Source organism: Anas acuta, chromosome 11, assembly GCF_963932015.1.
Source record: "Anas acuta chromosome 11, bAnaAcu1.1, whole genome shotgun sequence".
Classification (NCBI taxonomy): Eukaryota; Metazoa; Chordata; class Aves; order Anseriformes; family Anatidae; genus Anas; species Anas acuta.
This window is the reverse complement of record NC_088989.1, coordinates 3892141-3912458: the sequence shown is the minus strand read 5'-3', so window position 1 is coordinate 3912458 and position 20318 is coordinate 3892141. Positions and strand designations below refer to the sequence as shown.

General features: G+C 44.0%; 1 protein-coding gene and 1 long non-coding RNA gene across 3 annotated transcripts in view; one reads left to right on the top strand and one right to left on the bottom strand.

Annotated features, from left to right (window-relative positions):
• The window catches only part of LOC137862236 (uncharacterized), a 37896-nt gene extending 24135 nt beyond the window's left edge, over positions 1-13761 (top strand). Inside the window, exons 2-4 of the long non-coding RNA XR_011100119.1 lie at positions 11010-11150; positions 12489-12554; positions 13617-13761. This is a non-coding gene — a long non-coding RNA (uncharacterized lncRNA). The remainder of the gene's footprint in view (positions 1-11009; positions 11151-12488; positions 12555-13616) is intronic.
• The window catches only part of PDZRN3 (PDZ domain containing ring finger 3), a 129875-nt gene extending 114710 nt beyond the window's left edge, over positions 1-15165 (bottom strand). Inside the window, exons 1-3 of one of the 2 annotated variants that reach the window (XM_068694042.1) lie at positions 14203-15165; positions 8646-8732; positions 7378-7485 (exon numbers count right to left, since the gene is read on the bottom strand). In XM_068694042.1, the coding sequence (XP_068550143.1) occupies positions 7378-7485; positions 8646-8732; positions 14203-14919 (912 nt within the window). In that variant the 5' untranslated portion in view covers positions 14920-15165. The remainder of the gene's footprint in view (positions 1-7377; positions 7486-8645; positions 8733-14202) is intronic. The other variant, XM_068694041.1, reaches the window with a different exon arrangement.
• Positions 15166-20318: the final 5153 nt, after the last annotated feature.

The following is a 20318-nucleotide window of genomic DNA, read 5'->3' as shown; positions in this document are numbered from 1 at the left end:
GCTAGTAGATGAATCATAAGTCAACTGTGGATAATATACTTGGGTTCTGGATGCTGACTCTAAAAACCTTGCAAGTTCTGTAGTTGCACTTCGTAGTGGAATATAAAATAGTAAAATTACACTATTTTAAATATCAAAACATCATGTGAAAAGCAGTCAATGATGTTGGAATTAGTATCACAGTGCTGGTAAGTTGTCACCTCTTAGTGCTTAAAGCACAAAAGTGCAGTTACTTGTGAACAGTTTTAAATTTTTCATGGTGTAAATGAGTAAGAGGGAACAAAACTAAAACCATACCTCATATTGGAAGATGTTTTGTTTAATATCAAGCAGTAATAGTCTTATTTAGACACTACAAATGCTATTGTTCAGAAGCAGCTTTGTGCTGTATTTGTTCCCAGAACTGATTCCAGGATTTTATTTCAATTTCCATTATGTATATGTGGGGGAAAAAGAGGAAATGCGGTACTGTGAAAAACAGACAAGTGAGGCTTGCAGGTGAGACAGGCAGGTTTGCATGAAGCAATCTTCTGAAGAAAAATCCCACCACCAGTACAAAGTGGGCTAGAGCCGCAGGATCGGCAGCTCTTGATTCCAGATTCTTGGGAGGATCTGGTCACCCTCACACATCCTGCTTTATTCATATTTGCTGGACAAATTCCACTTTTCTTTTAATTCCAAATGAATAGTTATACAAATTTTACTTAAGTGCATTTTGAATGGCAGTGGTCTGAGCTGGCTTTTTTTCTAGTTCATTTGCTCTCACTTTGTGCCTATCTTTTAGTACAATTGACATGGTAATGTACTACATGTGTCCTAAATTAGGGATGATTGCATCTGATTGCTCAATTATTGCGATATGAACAAAATGTGTGAAAATAGTTGATAGGACATTCTGTGTGTTTTCTCTAAAAAGACTCCACATTCAGAAATCTAAAAATAAAATTTAACAGTTAATCATAACGGTTTGGCTTCATATGTGGAAAACCGAGCAGGAGATGATTTGAAATGCGAAAAATTGTACCGCATGTGAAAAGATTAAATTGTCTCATTGTTACATGCTCTATGTGCATGCTTTTAAAAGAGTAGTTGTTGGAGTTTGACACATTGCTGTGTGTTTAGCTGAAGAGAATACTCAATGGCTATGTTTCACTACAAAAGGGTGATTGCTTATAAGACCAAAATTTGGATCTCTCAAGTTGTATTCTCTCCTTGGTGCACATGTCCTGGCCCAACATGGGTGTGCAGCATCACCGTGGCTCCTGCAGCCCACGAGGTGACACTCCAGGCTTGTCTCCAGTGTGAGATGTTACTGGGGTGAAACCACTCCAAGCATGGATTGATTTACTGGGAAATGGGAAATACGACTTGGAGAGAATGGAGGAGCTGCATGGCGAGTCTTGTGATCCGCAATGTGTGACTTGCTTGTGTGAGTCTGGAGGTGTGAAAGGCTTGGGAGGTATCAGAGCTCTTTGTGTTTCCTTTCTGAGTCCTGATCCTTGCAATACTGAGCAAGTTAATAACCAGAACAAAAAAAAAAAAAGTAGGGCATGGGGCAGGTGTTGTACAATCTGGGCCTTACGCTGTTTGGTTTTTAAAGTGTTATGAAAAGGTACCATAGTGCTTGTGTTTTTATCAAAGGTGGAAAGGGGCATGGATGCTGTAATCCTGTTAAAGGGTGACACAGAGGGGGGTCTGTTCCTGAGTTTAGGGAGTTTTTTTTTTTTTTTGATAATTTAAGCTTAGGGTCAGCATGCTGTGGGCTTCTAGTGACAGGAAGGCAATAAAATGGTGGGGATACGTGAGGGGAACATGCAGGACTTGTTCAGAGGCTACAACGTGAAATGTGCTTAGAACTACAGCTCTGCTTCAGTGAAGAGACGGGGCCCAGAGGTCCCTAAGACTAGGAACAGTTGCTAATTTCTTTGCAGCACTTCAGATTTTCATCCCCTCTGATGGATTTATCATTTTTTGTTGTCTGGGGGAAGGACAGCGGTGCAGTATTTAGCATAAATGTCTGTTACACCCCTTCAGTTCACTGTTTGCTGTCTGGCTCATCCCCCTGCTTCCCCACCTCCCTGCCACAGCTCAGGCTGGAGCACTGGTGTGGAATCGAGCAAAAGCATTCGAGATGAAAAAATGCAGTGATAACCAAGATCTTCTGTTTTCATTTACATTTTCCTCTTAAGGTTATTATTACTCCCTTTTAGCAGTGACCAAGCTGCAAGACCTATGTTTTACCACAGACGTAATGCTGCTTCGTGATACCATTAACAGATAGGGACAAAGGACTTGGAAAATCTTCCACAAGTATGATGTCCAAAAAAAGCTGGCTTTGCTACAGCTGTACTCCCTGCCCCGTTGTGTTCCCTCTCCACAAATTCTCCACTGTTCTTGCATGTCCTGGCAGGAACACGAACATTCAATTTTAAGTTGCTGTCTGAAAACGTTTTCTTCCAGAAAATTAATTACTGAGTAAGTGTATGTATCTGTATAGTAAATCTTGTTTGTAGAGCTGAACTCTGCCATTCACAACAATGAAAAAAAAATTCTGTTTAACCTCTCTGTCTATCATGTTTCAGCTAATGCGTGCAGTTTGATTTTTGGAAGTAGCTACAGGCTTAGGTTTATCATATTAAAGCTGGTGTGATGTTAAATTGCTCACCAGCAAATGAAAAATTGTTTGGCTAATAATTTTATTTACTAATTATTTGTGAAAGCCTCCTGTGAGCAGTGATAAGTTGAGCTGGGCGTACTGCTTAGGGATAACTGCATGCTAGCAAGAAAGTTGGGCTGGCAACACAGAATTAGTCCAGAGACTCAACCACATAGAAAAACTAGACCCCATCCCATACCAGCAGACCACATGAAATGTTTCTCCATTTACTCAATTTCAAAGCAGCAGATCTTCCTTAGCATCTATATTTCACTGACACGGAAACGTACGCCACACTCCTGTGAGTGCTCCTCTCCTTGCCCTTCCTGCCTGGCTGACATGCTTTCTCTGTGCAAACCTGGCTTTTTGGAGGCTGTGCTGTTAACTCAGAAACCACACATGGGTTGCCAAAAAACCACCTCACGTGAGCAGAAAGTGGCTCTGCTAAAGCAGCCTCTATGCTACGAGGCAAACAGAATCCAGAGCAAATTGTAAATTTTAATTGCAAGTATACAGGAGAACATTTGCTAAAAAGTTTCATTGTTCCTATGCGTAACCTGTGAAGAAATCCGCATAATAGAAAAGCAGCCTATAATTTGTAGCAAATGAGCGTGCTTTGGGGAAAATCAATCAAATGCACTAAGACATGTTCTCAACTCCTAAACTAATGATCCTTCCTGTGAGCAGCATGAAACACTGGGCAAGTCCCAGGTGGCATAAATCCTGGAGGTTTCAGAGCAGCTATGACAGTTTATACTACCTCAACAGTACCCTAATTGTACTTAAAATGTTTTAAGGTGGCAAGCAGTAAGCATTTCAAAAGTCTCATTCTTTCTAAACAGTCCCGAAGCAAAACAAACAAGTTTACTAGTTAGTGAGAAGAGAATGCCATATTTAATTTATAACCTTTCAGAGCTGATGTGCTTAAAAATAAAAACTCTGGAAATCTAATTTTGTCTTAAGAAATGCCAGGCAGCTGCGTAGAGGAGTCATTCATGTCTGGGACTTGAACCAACTTCTGTTATAAGAGGAAATTAGGACCATTTTGTTACCCTGACAAAAATGTAATCTGTGAGAACAGTAATTCCTCTGCATTAAAATCAATAGTTTCAGCATGTTTTTAATACAGCGATTTGCTACGGTGCATCTTAACAATAATTCAGTGAATTACTAGTAATGGATTAAATCAGCTGTTTGCTTTGAAGTCAGAGCAGTGCATGAAAAACCTGCAGTCGAATCAGAGAAAATCTCATAATATCATTACTTTGCTTCTACAGTAATTGTGAAAGACCTGGAAACAGACATAGGTATGAAGCATTGGTTTACATAAAGCAATAATGAATAGACTGAGATCTGAGTCTTTAACCCTGACCTGACAAGAACTTCTCAAGATATTTTCCTGTATACCTCAGATTACCCATTTGCAAAATATGGATAATATTAAACAGCGAAGGGAAATAATTAATGGTTAACAGCCATAATGCATTCTTCATAGTCCTACATAAACACTAAATATATTTATTATTTAACAGATTTAGTAAAATGAAGTACAAGGGAAAAAGATTTTATTTCTGTTGCGTGCTTTGCAGGCTGAGTAGCGCGAACCACACATCATTCATCTAGATGATGTATGTCATTTCACAGTAGGAACACACCTCACAGTGGCACTGCTTATGTTAGTGATATACAAAGGGCCAAAAAAATAGCTTTCACTGAAAATTCAAGACAATTCTTAAACTTGATTTACTTTTTTTGCATTTAACCTTTTAAAAGGTATAAAGCAGAAAATCCAAACCCACACTAGAGTGGGAAAATATGTTTAAAAACTGTCTCAGACATAATTCAAAGTTTATCTCAGTATCAATTTGTCAGGGGGATTGAATTTGCAAGCAGCATTTGCTATCAGCTATAAACAGCACTACGTGTCTAAATTTTACACTGCCTAATCCTGCTAAGTAATAAGAAATGTTTTGACAGTTTTGAAAATGAAAAACAATGCTTTTATTTTATACATGCTCCAAAACGCATCTACTGTAAGACCTGAGAGAAATGTTTTCAAAAGGAAATCAAATAATTTACATTTCACTGCATTTTAAGTTCACTGTCATGGATTCTGGAATGCTCGATGTTATGATGTTATGCTCAGCAACTTATACTGGAATAAGAGTTCTTTGTGAAAGGGTCTATTTAAAAATCACACTGGTGATACTTACAACTGTAATAATATATGAGCAAGTCACACATGTCCCTGATAGCCAAACTCTGTTCTAGGTAGTTATCTTTCTTTACCATCTTTCATGCTTCTCAAAGCAAATGTGACCACTAGTATGCTCTAATCTCTATGTTGAATTCCATCCGAGTCCACAGTTAAACCTGTATCTGTAAATGAGTCTGGCAATTTGACTGAAAAATCAAGTATGGGTTTAAGTTTCCTTTTGGAAAGGCAATAAAAACATTTGCCTCTAGAAGGACGTTATGATTAGACATCACCTACTTTTCATCCAGAAAATTTACAGGATATTTCAATTAACTAATATAATAGTATGATAAAGCTGCTTTAAATGCCATGGTGCAGGAGGTATCTTCTTTTTTTCCTTACCTGGACTAGAGTTAGATACAGTGCAATAAATACAAATTGCACAGAGTACAGAATGAAACAGTTCTTTTCAGGTCCTGATGTCCCCAGTGCATGTATTTTTAGGGCTTTGTAATATCCCGGTTAGAACACACAGAGTACTCCACAGGGGGAACCAGAACACATCAGCTGGGCACCATGTAGAGATTTGCTTCAAGATGACATCTCTAATCCAAACTCATGCTCCCAAGGTCAACAATTCAGTAATAATTTTGCAAATTTTTCATCAGCATTTAGCAGATATTTGAATGTGAGAAGAGTGCATATGAAAATTAATTTGTGGCAGCACAAGAGTTGTCAACACAGGCTCCTGCACAAGGCTTCCCGCTACCTTTGGTGTGCTATAAACAGGATACATTCCCCTTGTGTCTCTACTCTGGACTTTTCTGCTATATTAAAATGTAAGTGAATTGAGGGAAAAAGCCTGCACAAATGCTACTCATAAAGGCACCACAGCACTCAAGAAGAGACACAGAAGCACAGCATGAAATCCCACCCTGTCTGCTTTCTTCTGTGTTCTTCTTGGGTTCCTACTGGCCAATACAGCACAGCAGTATTTAGCTGCTTAGCCTGCCCTGTGCTACCACTGCCAAATGCTGAACTTGTGGAAAAATGGAGCAAAGAAAAGCAGTAATGAGGGAGGTCCCTCGCAAGAGAGCAGATGCTGTAGAGCTCGTGGAGGTCAGCCGTCCCTGTTCTCCCCCGCCAAATCCTACTGACAAAATGCTGCACGCCTGCAGTTCCAGCCCGAGTTACAGCGCTCGTTCTCAAGCAGACTGAGCTGAGCTTGCAGCTCAGAGACCAAGCCATCTCCTAACTTTGGGCTATTTGATTTTTCCAAAGTTTTGTTTTTTCATGGTTGTTTCAATTGTGTGACCAAACACTGCTTCAAAAACAGATGTCAGCTTCTCAAATATGCTTTAGGGAAATGTATGCCTATGGGAAAATTTTTCAGTTCAAACAAAATTGCATAGTTCTCACAAAATTGTCCAGACCTCTTCAGAATTAATGTTATATCATATATATAGTCTAAGCAACTCTGGATCACTTCACAGCTCAGCTTCTTATCTTTTTATAGTTGTGCTACTGTGGCTCCACTCTTTTCCTTATGGAGAAACTTAATTAATATTTTATATCCTTACTAAATTGTGAATACAATTTACCATAACAGTACAGAAAATAGCAAATACACATTGTCTCCTGCCAACAGAAAATCCTTAACAGCTGTTTATTGCTCATTTGCAAAACATAAGAGCAATGGAATTCCATTACTTAGAGAAACTGGCTGTTCCATGATATCCTTGGCAACAAACACCGCACTTATCTTTTTGAACAATAGACTCTCAAAGCTTCCCCAGCCTACAAAAATAAGGCAGTGAAGAATACTTTTCCTAACTGTAAAATGCTAAACAATGGAAACTGACTCACAATCAGCTGCATTTCATGAAAACTAACCTTTCCTTCTCTTTCAAAAAAAGAAATTTACTCACTGCAAATTACGACAAACATTTCAAGCAACCATCTCTTTCACAGAAAGGACTTTTTATTGAGGTCAAGACTGGCAAAATGAGAAGAAATTCAGGCTGCAATCTGAATAATAGAAGGACTTACAAACAACATTATGGGAGTTATTGTAAACCTGTCTGAATAAACCCTATGGAAACTTCAGAGTAGATTTTTGTCTAACTGTTCAAAACATTTATTTTCCTTGGTCTTAGAAACCAAGATAAATAAAATCATGGTTTACGCTACAGCTATTTCACATATGGTTTTAACTAAATAACTTACAAGTTTCCAATAGCTTTAAAAAGAAATATCTATGGCATACCAGATAGATGCTAGCTCCTCAGAAAGTCAGGACATGCACATACCATCCATAATCTGGCTTCTATATTTAGGTAAGGACTATACCTAAAGCCATAAAGGTCAGCACTGAGTCAAGTCAAGCATATTTTAACAGGCATGTCTTCTAGACAGTGTTTACCACGGTGCATTTCTCCCAAACCCACACTAAAACATCATGCCATTTGAAGACCTGACACGGAACTCATACTATTGAAAGAGACTGGACAGTGTATTCGCATACCTCAATAATCCTGTCGTGAATTTGCAGCCCTCCTTCCTTAGCAGCAGGCCCCGTGTCGACTATTTTCGATACAAAAATTCCTTCGCTGGATGAACCGTCTTGATTGTCCTTCAGGGAGGAAAAGAAAAATATAATATTGTGCCTTGAACTAACTCTAATTTTCCCTCAGCTAAAACTTGTCTGTGTCATAACAGTGTATGCAATTTAGAAGAAATATTCTTAGGGATGTCTTAATATGGGATTATTTGTGCTAATGAGAACACCTGATACTCCCATTCTGAAAAACTGTACAACCAGGAACGGACTTTCATTAGGTTCATTAGCTGCATGGTAATCATTTTCCTCTGACTTAGGCCAGTTCAGTAGTAACTGTCATTATAATTATTCTTAATGTAAAACCCAGTGAGACAGCAGCCTGCTTGCACATCAAACGTAAGGCAACAGTGCATTTTTATTTTTAGCTGCACAGCTCTTCCTCTGGGGGCTTACAAACAAAACTGTGGAAATCAAATTCTACCTAACAAGGGGTCTCCAGATTCTGTGTACTGCGAAATCAGCTTCTATCAGTGCAGAACCGTGTCTCAGAAAAGTAACTGAAAGACGTTAACTATAAAAAATAACTTTCAAGTGAATTTACTAGGAATAAATCGTGATTAATGTCACATTTCCAAGAGGCCGAGAAGTACCTCTGAATACTTTCTAAATTACTGGGACAAGGTATAATCCACTCCTTCATCTAATTAAAGTCATATGCAGCAGCCCTGGCCAACAAGAATCAAGAAAAAATACATTAGTGAGTGTGTGGTGCAGGAAACATCTGCTGAAATCGTGGAATTCAAAAGTAGGTTGGTTAAGTTACATCCCTTCACCTGCACACAGGGCTGCCTAATCTTGGGTGGAAAGGAGAGTAATGTTTTCCTAATGAACTTTAAAGGGCCCAAAGCTGCGGGTCCTGAACTCGTGCGCTATCTTCAAAGCAGAATGGTCTGAGGAGGGAGATACCAAAGGGTTCCCCGTTTGGGGAGTTACACTCCACCTACATCAGTGTTCCTAGAGGTGGCCACGTGCAAGATTAAATGTGTTGTGAGGGAAGAGACAGTACAGACATAACAGCCATCGTACACATCCAATACAACTCTGACCATAAAATTTGCTCTGAAAGAATCCCAAGAGAACCAAATGCTTGTCAGCAGCATTTTTCCTCTAAGTGTTGACCTACGTGCTTTTCCCAACTGGAAAGGGCAAACATATTTTAACAATTAACATACCACGCATGGTCGGCCACCAATAATATTAAATCCAAGCGAGCCTGAGTCACGATGGAGGACAAGAGTCAGCGCTTTGGTTTCCTCGCCCTGCAAAGAACAGATAAACGTATTCAAAACATTTGTGTGCATCGGTGAGCAGGGCAGATAACACTTCCATGCGGGTCTGCTGGGTTGCTTTGTTACTTTCTTTTCCCATGAAGTTTGGAGAAAAACCACATCTGCGGGAGCGCTCCGGCCTCCGCCGTGGTGTGCCTCTGCAAAAGCCGCCCTCTGAGATTTATGCGTATTTTTTATTGAGATCCACAGAGACACTTAACAGCAACAGAAGATATTTATATGCAATGCTGTTCCTGCAACTACTTGACCCAGTCATACGTGATGTGTTATGTAAAATACTCCATGTTTCCAGTAGTCGGATTCTTGACTTTTGCAGTGCTTGAGGGTGTCTGAAGGACTGCGTTTTTGTTGTTTCTCTCCAGTGCTAGCTGCAGTACATTGTTTGAAAAAGTATCAGATATGAACTGCTATACAACAGCAATTCTCTGGTAAGTTTTAGAAAACAGCTTTAAAGAAAACTGCTCCAAATTCTGTAAAAGGCCTGTGATGCTAATGGCTATCCACAGTGCCTGCTGTGAAGAGATTCGTAATACATTTTTCTTTGGAAAAAAAACACCAGCGAATTTGAAACTAGCAAAACAGAAATCCTCCACGACTGAAAATCATTATGGTAATTCCCTAAACGATGAAATTCCACAGTGAAGAGTTGTCTGATTAGGCAAAAAATGCACCACAAAGACAGACAGGACAGATGGGTAATACTGGAGCAGCTGTGCTCTGTTATCCTGCCCTACCCAAGCTTGCTCCTAACTGCACATTTGCTCATGTAGAGTACAACTTCTATAAAGGTGTACACAAAATATCCTTTGTGACACTGTGATGCTACTCAAGGTCTGTAAGTTTCACAAAAGTTAACAAAGTTAACTAAGTAAATTAACAAAGTTTAGCGCATGCACTGTTCAATACAACTAAATCCTCACAATACGCTAATTTCAATCGCTACACCACAAAACTATACAGCAGTGCACCACTACAAAAGCCATTTAAATAAATCCTTTTTTTTTAGAAATAAGAATAGGATAGTCAGAACTGCACGTGGTGCATCTACAGATCTCTATGAACAATGCTACCTCCGAAATTTTTTTTTCTTTTATGGAAAGGGTGAAAAAGTTATGAACACAAGAAAGTTTGAGGAAGTTATCTTACGAGTCTGGTTTTCATAACTGATTAATGACAAAAATTACAACAGTTACACTGTAATTTGGTGCAGATGTTTCTAGTTTGTGCATTTTTCTTCTAATGTATCAATTTGAAGTTGCCAGTCAAGTACTAATGTCAATTAAACTCATCAAGAATGTTGAAGTGATCCTGGATTACTGAATTACTCTTAGATTTGGGGGTGATAACGAAGAACAGTTCCCTCCCAGCATAAACCAGCAGAGCCCCACTGACCGCATGCCCAAGGCTCCACCACAGGGCTGCTGCCCCAGCGGCCTCCATCTGAAATTTTGGGTTGCAATTTTCTTGTCAGTTTGTGATCTTATCTTTCCTGTAGGTCCCATAAGCAGACTTGGACCTGTTACAGAGAAATAGGAATGTGTTCCAGCCAATTTTATTTGACTTTGCCTACACTCTGCACTAGTAAGGATCAGGTACCCAGAGGAGGCCTGGAAAATGAAGTAAAGGCTATTGCCCTGCAAGTCATCAAACCCAGACGTCAGGCAGGATTTCAGGGAGCAGATTTCCAGTCCTGGGAGGCCAATTTCAGGGCCTGGTAATTCATCATTTAAAGGACAAGGACATGCTGGTGTCACTGTTGGCTTCCCCTGTTAGGCCTTTTTAATAAGACAAATCAATTAGAACAATCAAGAAACAATTTCAATGTTGCTCTCAAGACACTTTCCGTAATTAAAGCTGAATGCTTTCATTAAAGCTTCCTCACGTGGCTCTGATTTGATGGCGTACGCCTAGCAGAACCAGTATTAAAGCAGGTAAGCTTGAACCAGTCAAAGGTTGTGGGAAAAACCCACCCTAACGCAGTGCCTTTCTGAGGTACTCCTGAAAAATGACCACAGGGGTTTTAAGAAACTTTCCAGTCCATCCTGACAGGTCTGGGTGCTGTCTCCATCCTCTCTGGGGCTGCGAGTGGCGTTGCAGAGCACAGCCCCACGTTACTGCCCAGCGGTAATTCCGCCATCTGGGCTACCTCACCCAGGCACAGGGCAGGCAGCGGTGCTCCAATGTTTGGGAACTTTCATAGATACATGCCTTGGGCTCTGCCTTTCTTTTCTCCTCTGCTGTATCTAGTGCCTCAGAGCAGCAACCATCAAGCAGTGAGGAACTGGAGACGCCGCGGCCTGCACCTAGCCCTGCCCCACACCTGGCTCTGCAGCAAACCCGAGGGTTACCGGCACGGTGTGTTCCCGCAGCCGAGCAGCACTCTTACAGGTAATTCTTGAGATGAGTGTGCTTCCCAGCTGGGTAAATCTGCCTTTTGCTTCCTCGATTGGAAGGCTGATCTGTTTGGTAATCGCGTGGCGAAGCCGCGCTGCCTGTTCCAGGAAGCACTTCAGCTCCTTGTTTATTGACCGAAGCCCAGCTGAGCCTGGTTGGGGACAGCCTGAGAAAAAATGCAATCTTGTTTTAAAGGGCTTAGTTCGGCTTTTATGCAATCAGAACTTGTGTTGCCACCTCCATGGAGGCATTAACTAAACAACAGATCGTGAACTGGCTCCCGTAATCTGTCTGATGTATTTACTGGAAGTCTGTCCCTGCCTTTGGTCATCAGAAAAGCAGAAGGGCCTAAGACCAGACTTCCGAAGATCCTGCTTTGGCAGGCCTTAAAGCCTTTACTCGCCCTTTGTAGACTGACATCCGTACAGTTTAAAATGCCATCCTGAGAGCAGACATTGCCATGCACAGCCTTTACATCACGTTGTGCCGTCTGCTCCCCCAGGGCTGGAACCAGCTCCATAAATTGGTTTTGATTCCCCCCTACTCACTTCTTCCCGAAGGACTTTGATGGCTGTGTACATAAAGGACCGACTAGATCGGCTTATCAATAGGTGTGAACAGTGGTATGTTTCAGCAAGGATTAAGCATTGTTTGAATAGCATGAGGTTTTTCTTGCTTATTTAGACTTTGATGTTTCAGGATTGACAGGGCTGATCAAAGGCAATACTAATTTTGAGAAAGACACACTGCCTTCCCTACCACTCCCTCCTCAAGCTTGCCCACAATAAGCCTCACCTCTCAACCAAGGAGTAAAGTTACCCTCTAAATAAACCTTCAGATGCGTCTTTTGGAACAAGCATGGATCAGACATCCAGTAAATACACTGTAAAATTAAAGCATTCCCTCAGTGGCTAAGAAGATGGGGAAGAGTGCATGTGGAAAACACAACTGGAATCACTTAATGCAAATCTAGCTGTTTAATGGACTTACAAAATTGTGAGGTATTTTCAGATAACTCTCTCTGTGTGTATAAAATATATATTTTACGTGTGTCTTTATATAGTTGTGGCAGTGTTATAAACTCACTTCAGAAATGGGAGATGGAAGCACAGAAAAGCAAAGTGATTCATCTGGTACCACAAAGGGACTCTATGCTAAAACAAACCCAGACCTGGCTTTCCAAAGTTGCTCAAAAACAGTTGCCCCAGCCAAAAGACCACAAGTTTGGGTCCTTCGTGATGGAAATGGCCTGACATCCATCACTATCATGTTTCCCCCATACCTAAGCATTTAAACAGAACTGTAAGTGGGCACTTTGTCTGTTTTGACTAGGGTATACGCCCTCTGATTTATTCTAGACTGGCTCTACGTCTGCAGCAACAAGCAACCACCCATCAGGTAAATGAGAAGATCCTTTTTCTTTGCCTCCGAGAACCCAGAACATCCTATGGTGAGTTCTGGAATCATCACATTTAGCCAGAAAACTCAGTTCATTAGTGCCAGGTTTGTGTTTTAACAGGGAACAAACAATTACAGTTTTTAACAGAACCTACGAAGTACGAATATCGATGACGGTAAAATAACGATAGCAATGGTGCTGCACGCTTTGAATAAGCAATCACTTCTGAAATTGAAATCTGTTATTCTGTATTACCATATGTGTAATCCTGGCATTGAGAGACCTAATCCTTAGGCAAGCACATAACGCCCCGCTGAGTGTTTATAATCCGCATCCTGCACCGCACAGCCTGTGCGAGCGCCTCTGAGAAAATAACCCCTGAGTAAAAACTTGGAAGCCAGCCACATCCCCAAATTGGTAAAGCATCCCCTGCGCTAGGTGATTACCAAGGGTCTTTTAAAAAAAACTCTGGTGCACAAAGATGCAAGTTTCCTGATTGTACTTCTCTGGGAGCTGGGCAGACTAAAGCTGTTGGTGTTGGAAAGCTGCCCGAAATGCTGTGAAAGACATGTAATTGATTGACCGCTAGACCACAAGGCTGTGGTGACATGACACCTTCCAGCTTTCTTCAGATCAGGCACTGCCTCAGAAAGCTGCATAACAGCCTTTTGTAACGCGGCTGGAAACCAGCGCAGGCGTCTTGGGCAGCTGTGTCCATAAATTTGATAAAAAGTAGGGCTGGAAATTATCTTCCCTGCACGCTTGCTAGGTTTTGTAGCAGTGCCTTTCGTGCTAAAGCGTGCTCAGCTGCTATTACGAAGCTAAATAACGCAAACCAACCCCAGCCACCAACAGAGGTGTGCTGTTGGCATCAGGTCAGAGGCGAGGAGGGGGAGATGCAGGGGGCGATTCCGTCACACCCAGCATTGAAGTCAGAGCAGTATTGTCAGTATTGGGATACTTTCTGCTTGGAGCTAGCAGAACACAGTGAGTTGTGTGGCCCTGTGTTTCTTTAAGGGAAAAATAAGAGAGAAAACTTAAGTTTTGTTTCCTTTACATAGCTTTTGGAGCCCCAGCCTTTCTCGAGGTGTGCCTATAGATGTCTGACAGTCTCAGGCCCTCTAATGCTGCTGGGTCTGTGCTGGCACAGTCCAGGTCATGGGGAGGACTCCAAATGTCTTCATTTAAGAGAGAATTGGCTTCCAGCACTGCCCTCGCTGGGGAGCCTCATCCCAGTCAGAACTCGGTGCCGCAGCAGCTCTGCCTTTTGGTTCTGGCCACTTTATAAACACTTTATTTCAGACTGCCTGAAATCAAGGCCGTTTTTCTCTTCCTGAACCACGTAAAGAACCCAGTGCGGGTCTGGAAAAAACGCCAAGCGTGAGACGGGTGCCTCGCACCGCAACGTGGCTGCTCCAGAGCCTGAAATGGCTGGCGGGGGGCACGGGGGACCCCACAGGGGTTTTTGGGGGACATGGAGGCACAGCCTCGCCTGACGGGACCCCGGGGAGCCCTCGAGGCCCCCTTAGGGAGCGCGCGGCCCCTCGGGGAGCCTCCGCACCTCGCCCCTCGGTATCGCGACAGGGCGGGCGGGCTCCCCGACATCACCCCCTTCACCCCCCCTCCTCCGGCTCGTCCCCCCCTTACCTTGCCGGGCGAAGCAGCGCGGGCGCGGGCCAGGGCGTCGAGGCGGGCGCTGTACTGCGTGAAGCGCTTCTGGTAGCGCAGCGCCGTCACCTGCAGCTCCAGCTGCGCCGCCGCCAGTCGCGACAGCAGCGACTGCTCCCGCTTGCCGGCTCGCAGCGCCTCTTTCTTCAGCGCCTTCTCCAGCGCCGCCGCCCGAGCCTGCAGCGCGGCGCCGTGGGCTCGCAGGGCCCGCAGGCAGCCGTGGCCGCCGGCCCGGCGCTCGCCGTGGGTGAGCACCAAGCCGCAGCCCTGCTCGCACAGCCCGGCCGGCCGCGCCTCGCAGCGCTCCCGCATGTGCTGCTCCACGTCGCGCAGGTTGAGCACCTGGCGGCAGCCGCGGTTGCGGCACTTGGCCGGCGAGAAGTCGCACGTCTCGGCGTGCTCGCCCAGCTGCTGCAGCGGCACCACCGCCTCGCAGCCCCGCGCGTGGTTGTCGCACTTGATGTCCAGCTTGAGGATGAGGCTCTTGAGGGGCAGGACGTGGTTGAGCTCCTTGGTGGAGATGCGCTGGCAGTTGACGGGGCAGCTGCCCTGCTGCACCACCCAGGGCAGCACGCAGCCGGCGCAGAACACATGGCCGCAGGGGGTGGTCAGCGGGTCCTCCAGCACCTTGTTGCACAGGTTGCACTTGAAGTCGGGGTCCACGTCCCCGCTGAAGCGATCCAGCTCGAACCCCATCCTCCTTCCGCTCCGCCGGGAAGCGAGCGCACGGCGGCAGCGAGCGGAGAGATGCACGGGCGTGAGCCCGCCCGAAGCGGAACGGGGCAAAGCGCAGAACCCGCGGCAGCCCCGGCCCAACGCCCGGCACAGCGCCCTGCCCGCAGCCCCGCTGCCCCCGCCGCTCCCGGGCAGCGCCCGGCCCGGCCCCGCCGCTGCCGCCGCCGCCGCCGCGCTCCCGGGCGCCGCCTGCGCAAAGCCCCGCCCCGCCCCGCAGGCCCCGCCCCCCCCCTCGAGGCCACACCCACCGGGGCCCCGCCCCTCGAGGCCCCTCCCCGCCGGGCCCCTCCCACCTCCGCGCCCCCCCCACCTCCGCGCCCCCCCCCCCCCCTTCCTGTAGGGGATCACCTCACGACTTGGCTGTGCACGACTTTAAGGGGTTTTTGCCCTTTTTTAAAAGAATTGTGGCAGAATTGGGGATTAAAGTTGTTGGTTAGCTGCATCTGGACACCACGCGCAGCCCCTGGCTGTGGCACCGACACTCCCTCTCGCTGTGGGACTTGTTGGTTATGGAGCCACGTTTGTTGAGTATGAGCAGTGCCCAGGTGTCCTCTGTGTGCTCCCCAAGCCTTGGGGACAAAACATCAGTGTTTGTGCCACTCACCGTGCCACAGCGCCACATCCTGCACCCCTCACCTGGCCGCACGCTGCTCTGCTGGGCACCCACGCTCTGGTGGCCATAGGCAGGGCGCCCGTTCCTCTCTGTGGTCCCACATGAGGCAGAGCATATGAGAGCACTCTCTGTGGACACCTCGTCTGAAATAAAGCCCCAGGCCACACGGGTTGAGGGTGCACGGAGAGATCTGAGTGCTGCAACCCATCAAGCTGCTGTCTGTGGCTTGTGTGATGGGGCAATTTGTCAGTGCAGCGGGGAGATACCTGCTCCAGGTTGGAGCCCCTTGTGACCACCGTCACACCACCTCCATTACCTGAGCGTATAAAGTGCCTCTGGTGCTCAGGACCATGCTGGAGTACCTAGCAATGATAATACTGCGCTGTCTTCAACAATAGCTGATGCAGATGAGGCTTAGTGATTCAGATCTGTTGGTACAGCATCCCTGAGGCCATTCCTGTTGGAGCCAGGGGCAGAGCTTCCACCGATTTCAGTGAGTGACACCAGTACCGGTGTCCTCACGCTATTCGGAGCCCTACAAATATTTGGATGTAAAATACAGGCAAAACCTCTCATAACGTTTTCATTTGAAGTCATGGCTAGGCAGCTGCTGTGCTGAGTTCTGCGACAGGCTTTAATGGGATGTTTATGGAGGAATTGATTATTTACAAATGAAACATGATGGAAGCCTTTGAAGGCCTCTGCAGTGCAGTTGGGCAGGGGTTGGGAACACTGACAGGGAACCAAGTTCCCCTCTCCCTGCTGCCACTATCCACGGGAGGAGGCACAAATGGAGCTTTCCCTGCTGGAGGCACATTGCAGTTCCCCCTTGGAAAAAAGAAAGTTTAAGAAGCAGTCTCTCCGCAGGAGCCTTTAATGTTATTTTCAAAGGCTGAGGTTTGAAACTGAAAGGCACTTTGGTTTCCAGGGTATTGCCAACGGGGCTGAAATTACATTGCCACAGCCAAGGAAGGTCGTTCATGTTTAGTCAGCTCTGCTGTCACCAGTGCTCTGCCTCTTAACTTTGCTGGCCTGTCATAGACAGGGTAAGGGCACATCATTTTTGTACTTTGCTATATAGCATGGACACAAGTCTGGAAGGTCTGCAAAACTCTTTTTTTTTTTTTTTCCAGCAGGTTTCATTCAGTCTTCATTTTTTCTGCTGCTGTGAATTTCCCAGTCTCATGGAATATCAAATCGTTCGGAGATACTGATTCTGTTCCTGTTCATAAAGGTTAGCATCATTTTACTCTTGGTTATGAGATCTTGTAAGGAACCTGTTTTTTATTACATCAGTCTACCTTAAAAAAAGTAGAAACCAAATAAACCCACCTCAATCCTTTCTTTTTACTGCTGGTGGAAATATAAGCTTGCATTAATAGAAGAGCTGGTGAGAGAGGACCAAACGAGATGTCAGTCTTACAATGGCAGAGCACAGTCAGCATCACCCACTGTATAGATGCTGCGTAGTGATAACGACTGAGATGACACTCTCATAAAGTATTTGGCAAGAGGGTAGACTCTGCCTTGGCAATTGAGCTAGAATTTCACAGTACAAGCTGAAGGTTGATGGAACAATAGAGCGGATGCTTAGAAGGTAATCATAGACCAGCAACAGATCACTCTGCCCCAAAAATTTGAATCAATCACCATCTTTCAGAAGGAGTGTTTGAGTAAGAAGTAAAAGATAGCACCCAGCAGAAACACAAACATCCTTTCCTAAGGTTCTATACATACTTTTGTGGAGCTGATTAGCAGCTACTTACCTGCCTCAGAGATCTGGCTGTTCTCAAACAGATAGGTGAAAGACTGGCATCATCTGAGCCAATCTCATAACTTGCTTCCTCCTCCTCATCTCTTCGCCTAACTAAGGTCATAGTAATGTTTGTAGTTTATTTATGAATGATACACAGACAAGGCCCAGGAGAATGCTGGCTATAAGCACACATTCCTAAATTAAAATGGAAAGAGAGAAATACAAGATAATGCTCTTACTTCAGGGCCTTTTAGGAAATGCGTTCAATCAGTCATGTTCAGTGCTCTCTGTCCACATCATTATCTTAATTCACCACTACCATATCTGAGAGTTTTGAAGTTATTTATTGTCCTTTTTGTTATGAACACTGCTCTGTGTGGTAAGGAGAATTAGCTGTGTTCTAATGGCTTTTTTTCTGGGCCATTCTTCACTTGATGTTGAGCTAGCTTTGGTGAGCAGTTGCTTTTTATGTGCAAGGCTGTGATCTGAGTACATGACCGAGGCCCAGATGTGGCTGCAGCTTGCCTGAAGCTGCACAATGATTCCAAATTTCAGCGGAGGCTACATCCCAGAAAGCATCCAGTCCTGTGCTCTGGCCTGTGACCACAAATGCTGCATCTTTGAAATTCCCCAGCAACACAAAAACGTGCAGCAGGTATCAAATTATGATGTAGACACCACATTCAGTACTATATAATTTCTTTGTCTTTTCCTCCCTTATTTGAACATTTAGAGAGAGAGAACTGTCATTATATATGCCTAATTCCCTTTCACACATCTTACATGCTGTAGCTAATGATAATGTTTAAATCCAGCCTGTAGTTAACTCGATGGTAATGGGTGGGACATAAAACACAAGCTGTAATTAAAAGGCATGTTCTGGAGGAGTTTGTGCTGTGAGTGCAGCGGTAGTGGAGATCAGCCAGCGTCTTGGAGAATGGGTGTCCTGGAGCACTAGTGATTGCTCAGCATCTTTTCCCTTTCTTCCATGCTCATGGATGTTGTGAACCTGCCAGGTAGAACTAACGCGTGGCATTTTGCATGGGTGTGTTTTGGACCGATTGAAATGGCAAATCCAAGAGCATTTCTACGCATTTTCTTACATTTCTGAAAGTCCTGAAGTCCATTTGCTCTTAAAAATGTGAAAAATATTCCTATTTTCAGTAGGGGGATGGAAATGGATTTACTTTTCATACTGGCAGAATGAGTGTGAATAATGTGGAGCATTCTGTTCTCTCCACTGGATTATTGCAAGATGCTTTTGTACAGCTTCCAAAATAAACAGTTCTTAATACTTGCACAAGGTGTATTTGACAGGTAGGCTTTTGTGATCATCCACTATTTGTTAGGTAAGCAGCTGCCCTGTTTATATATTTACAGCACTGTTTAAATTTTTATAAGCCAAGGAATAATTCCCATTTAAAACGTATGTGTTAGTTCAAAACCAGAAGCCTTCTGGAGATCCCAGTCTGTTAAGTAAAATATTCTTCAATACTGGCTCAGGTGAACCCCAAGAAAAAAAAAAAAGGGTTGAGAAAATGTTGTTTTCCCTGATGAGCACTACTGCAGGGTGTTGCAGAGACCAAAGCTCAATGTGGGTTCAGGAAGGGGGCAGAGCATCTCTGGATGCTGAGCCCAGCTGTTGTTGCTGGCCTCTGTCTCAGAAGTTTCCAAATTACTGATTGTCAGGAGCTAGGAGAGAGTCCCTGCAAACAGACCATGCTCTTATCTGTGTAAGATGAGTAACCCCAGCTGAGCGCTCTTAGAGACAGGATTCTGGGCTCTAATTTGATCCTAATTGAGCCTTTTTTTTTTTTTTTTCTTCTTAAATAGTAAAGGTCTTTTTGAAGGTGGTGGTCACTTATAGAAGCCTTTTGGTTTCAGGGCTCTTGTATTGTCTGTGGAATTTATGTTGCTTTAGAACACACATTTATAAAAAGGAGGTTCCAGTACTGAGAAATACCAAGTACAGATTTTAAAGAGTTACTTCATTGGGAATGGAGGTGGGATAAAGCAAAGCCATGGGCAGAGAGGTGTGACAGGCATTTGTGAAGTTAGAGCAAGGGCATGACAAAGTTTGCCCAGTGAAAAGGAGCAAATATGGTGAGTACCTGAAATGTACCACTTGGAAAAAGTTGTGTGCACTTTTAGAAAATTAATTAAAATTAATGTGCATGGTTTTAAGTACTGTAATAAAAATAAGCTTATTCTTTTTAAAAAGAAACCTTGTACAGTCAGGCTAGGATGAGCATCAAATTGCCTGTGCAGGTCAAAAATGGCTTGTTGTGGTCTGGGAAAGGTTGAGAGCTGCTCTCTAGTATGTGTAGTTTTCATTCAGTTTTATTTGGCTGCTGAATGAAAGCTCAGAAAAATTACACCATTTAGCTGATAAAAGATTTCATATAAAAAGATTTTACATGACTTCTGTGTGGTGCATTCCAACTGCTTATCTCTGCCTATGCAGAGTTGCACAATAACTTCACGATGACACTTTGGAGAAATAGTGAGCTTGAAAGATCACAGATTTGACGTGATAGAAACTGAAGATGTCTGTAGGAAACTTCCCACACCAGAAAACCTGAATATGGTAAGGGCTCTCATCCCAAAAACTAATGTTTGTATTTCGGAGATCTTACATCAGTGACATTCTTGCCAGGGAAGTGCTGAAATCAGACAACTGTTAAGCCATTGTGGAAACCCCTATGTGCAAGTTACGATTTTAAAATGTGAAGTTTTCCTTGCTGATTTTCACATGGAGCTGATTCCATACTGCAGGAATTGCAGAGAAAGCCAGAACATCCTGGAGTTGTGAATCTTTACTTTCCAGAAAGATGTAAACCAAACTGTTCTAAAGAAAAACAAATGAACAGAAAAACCCTTTCAGGCATGTGAAGTGTGCACTGTGTTGTTTCATGTGGAAATACACGCCCTCACAAAACATGGGGCTGAGACTGATGCACATTTGTCTACACTAACATGTTTTTTCTCATT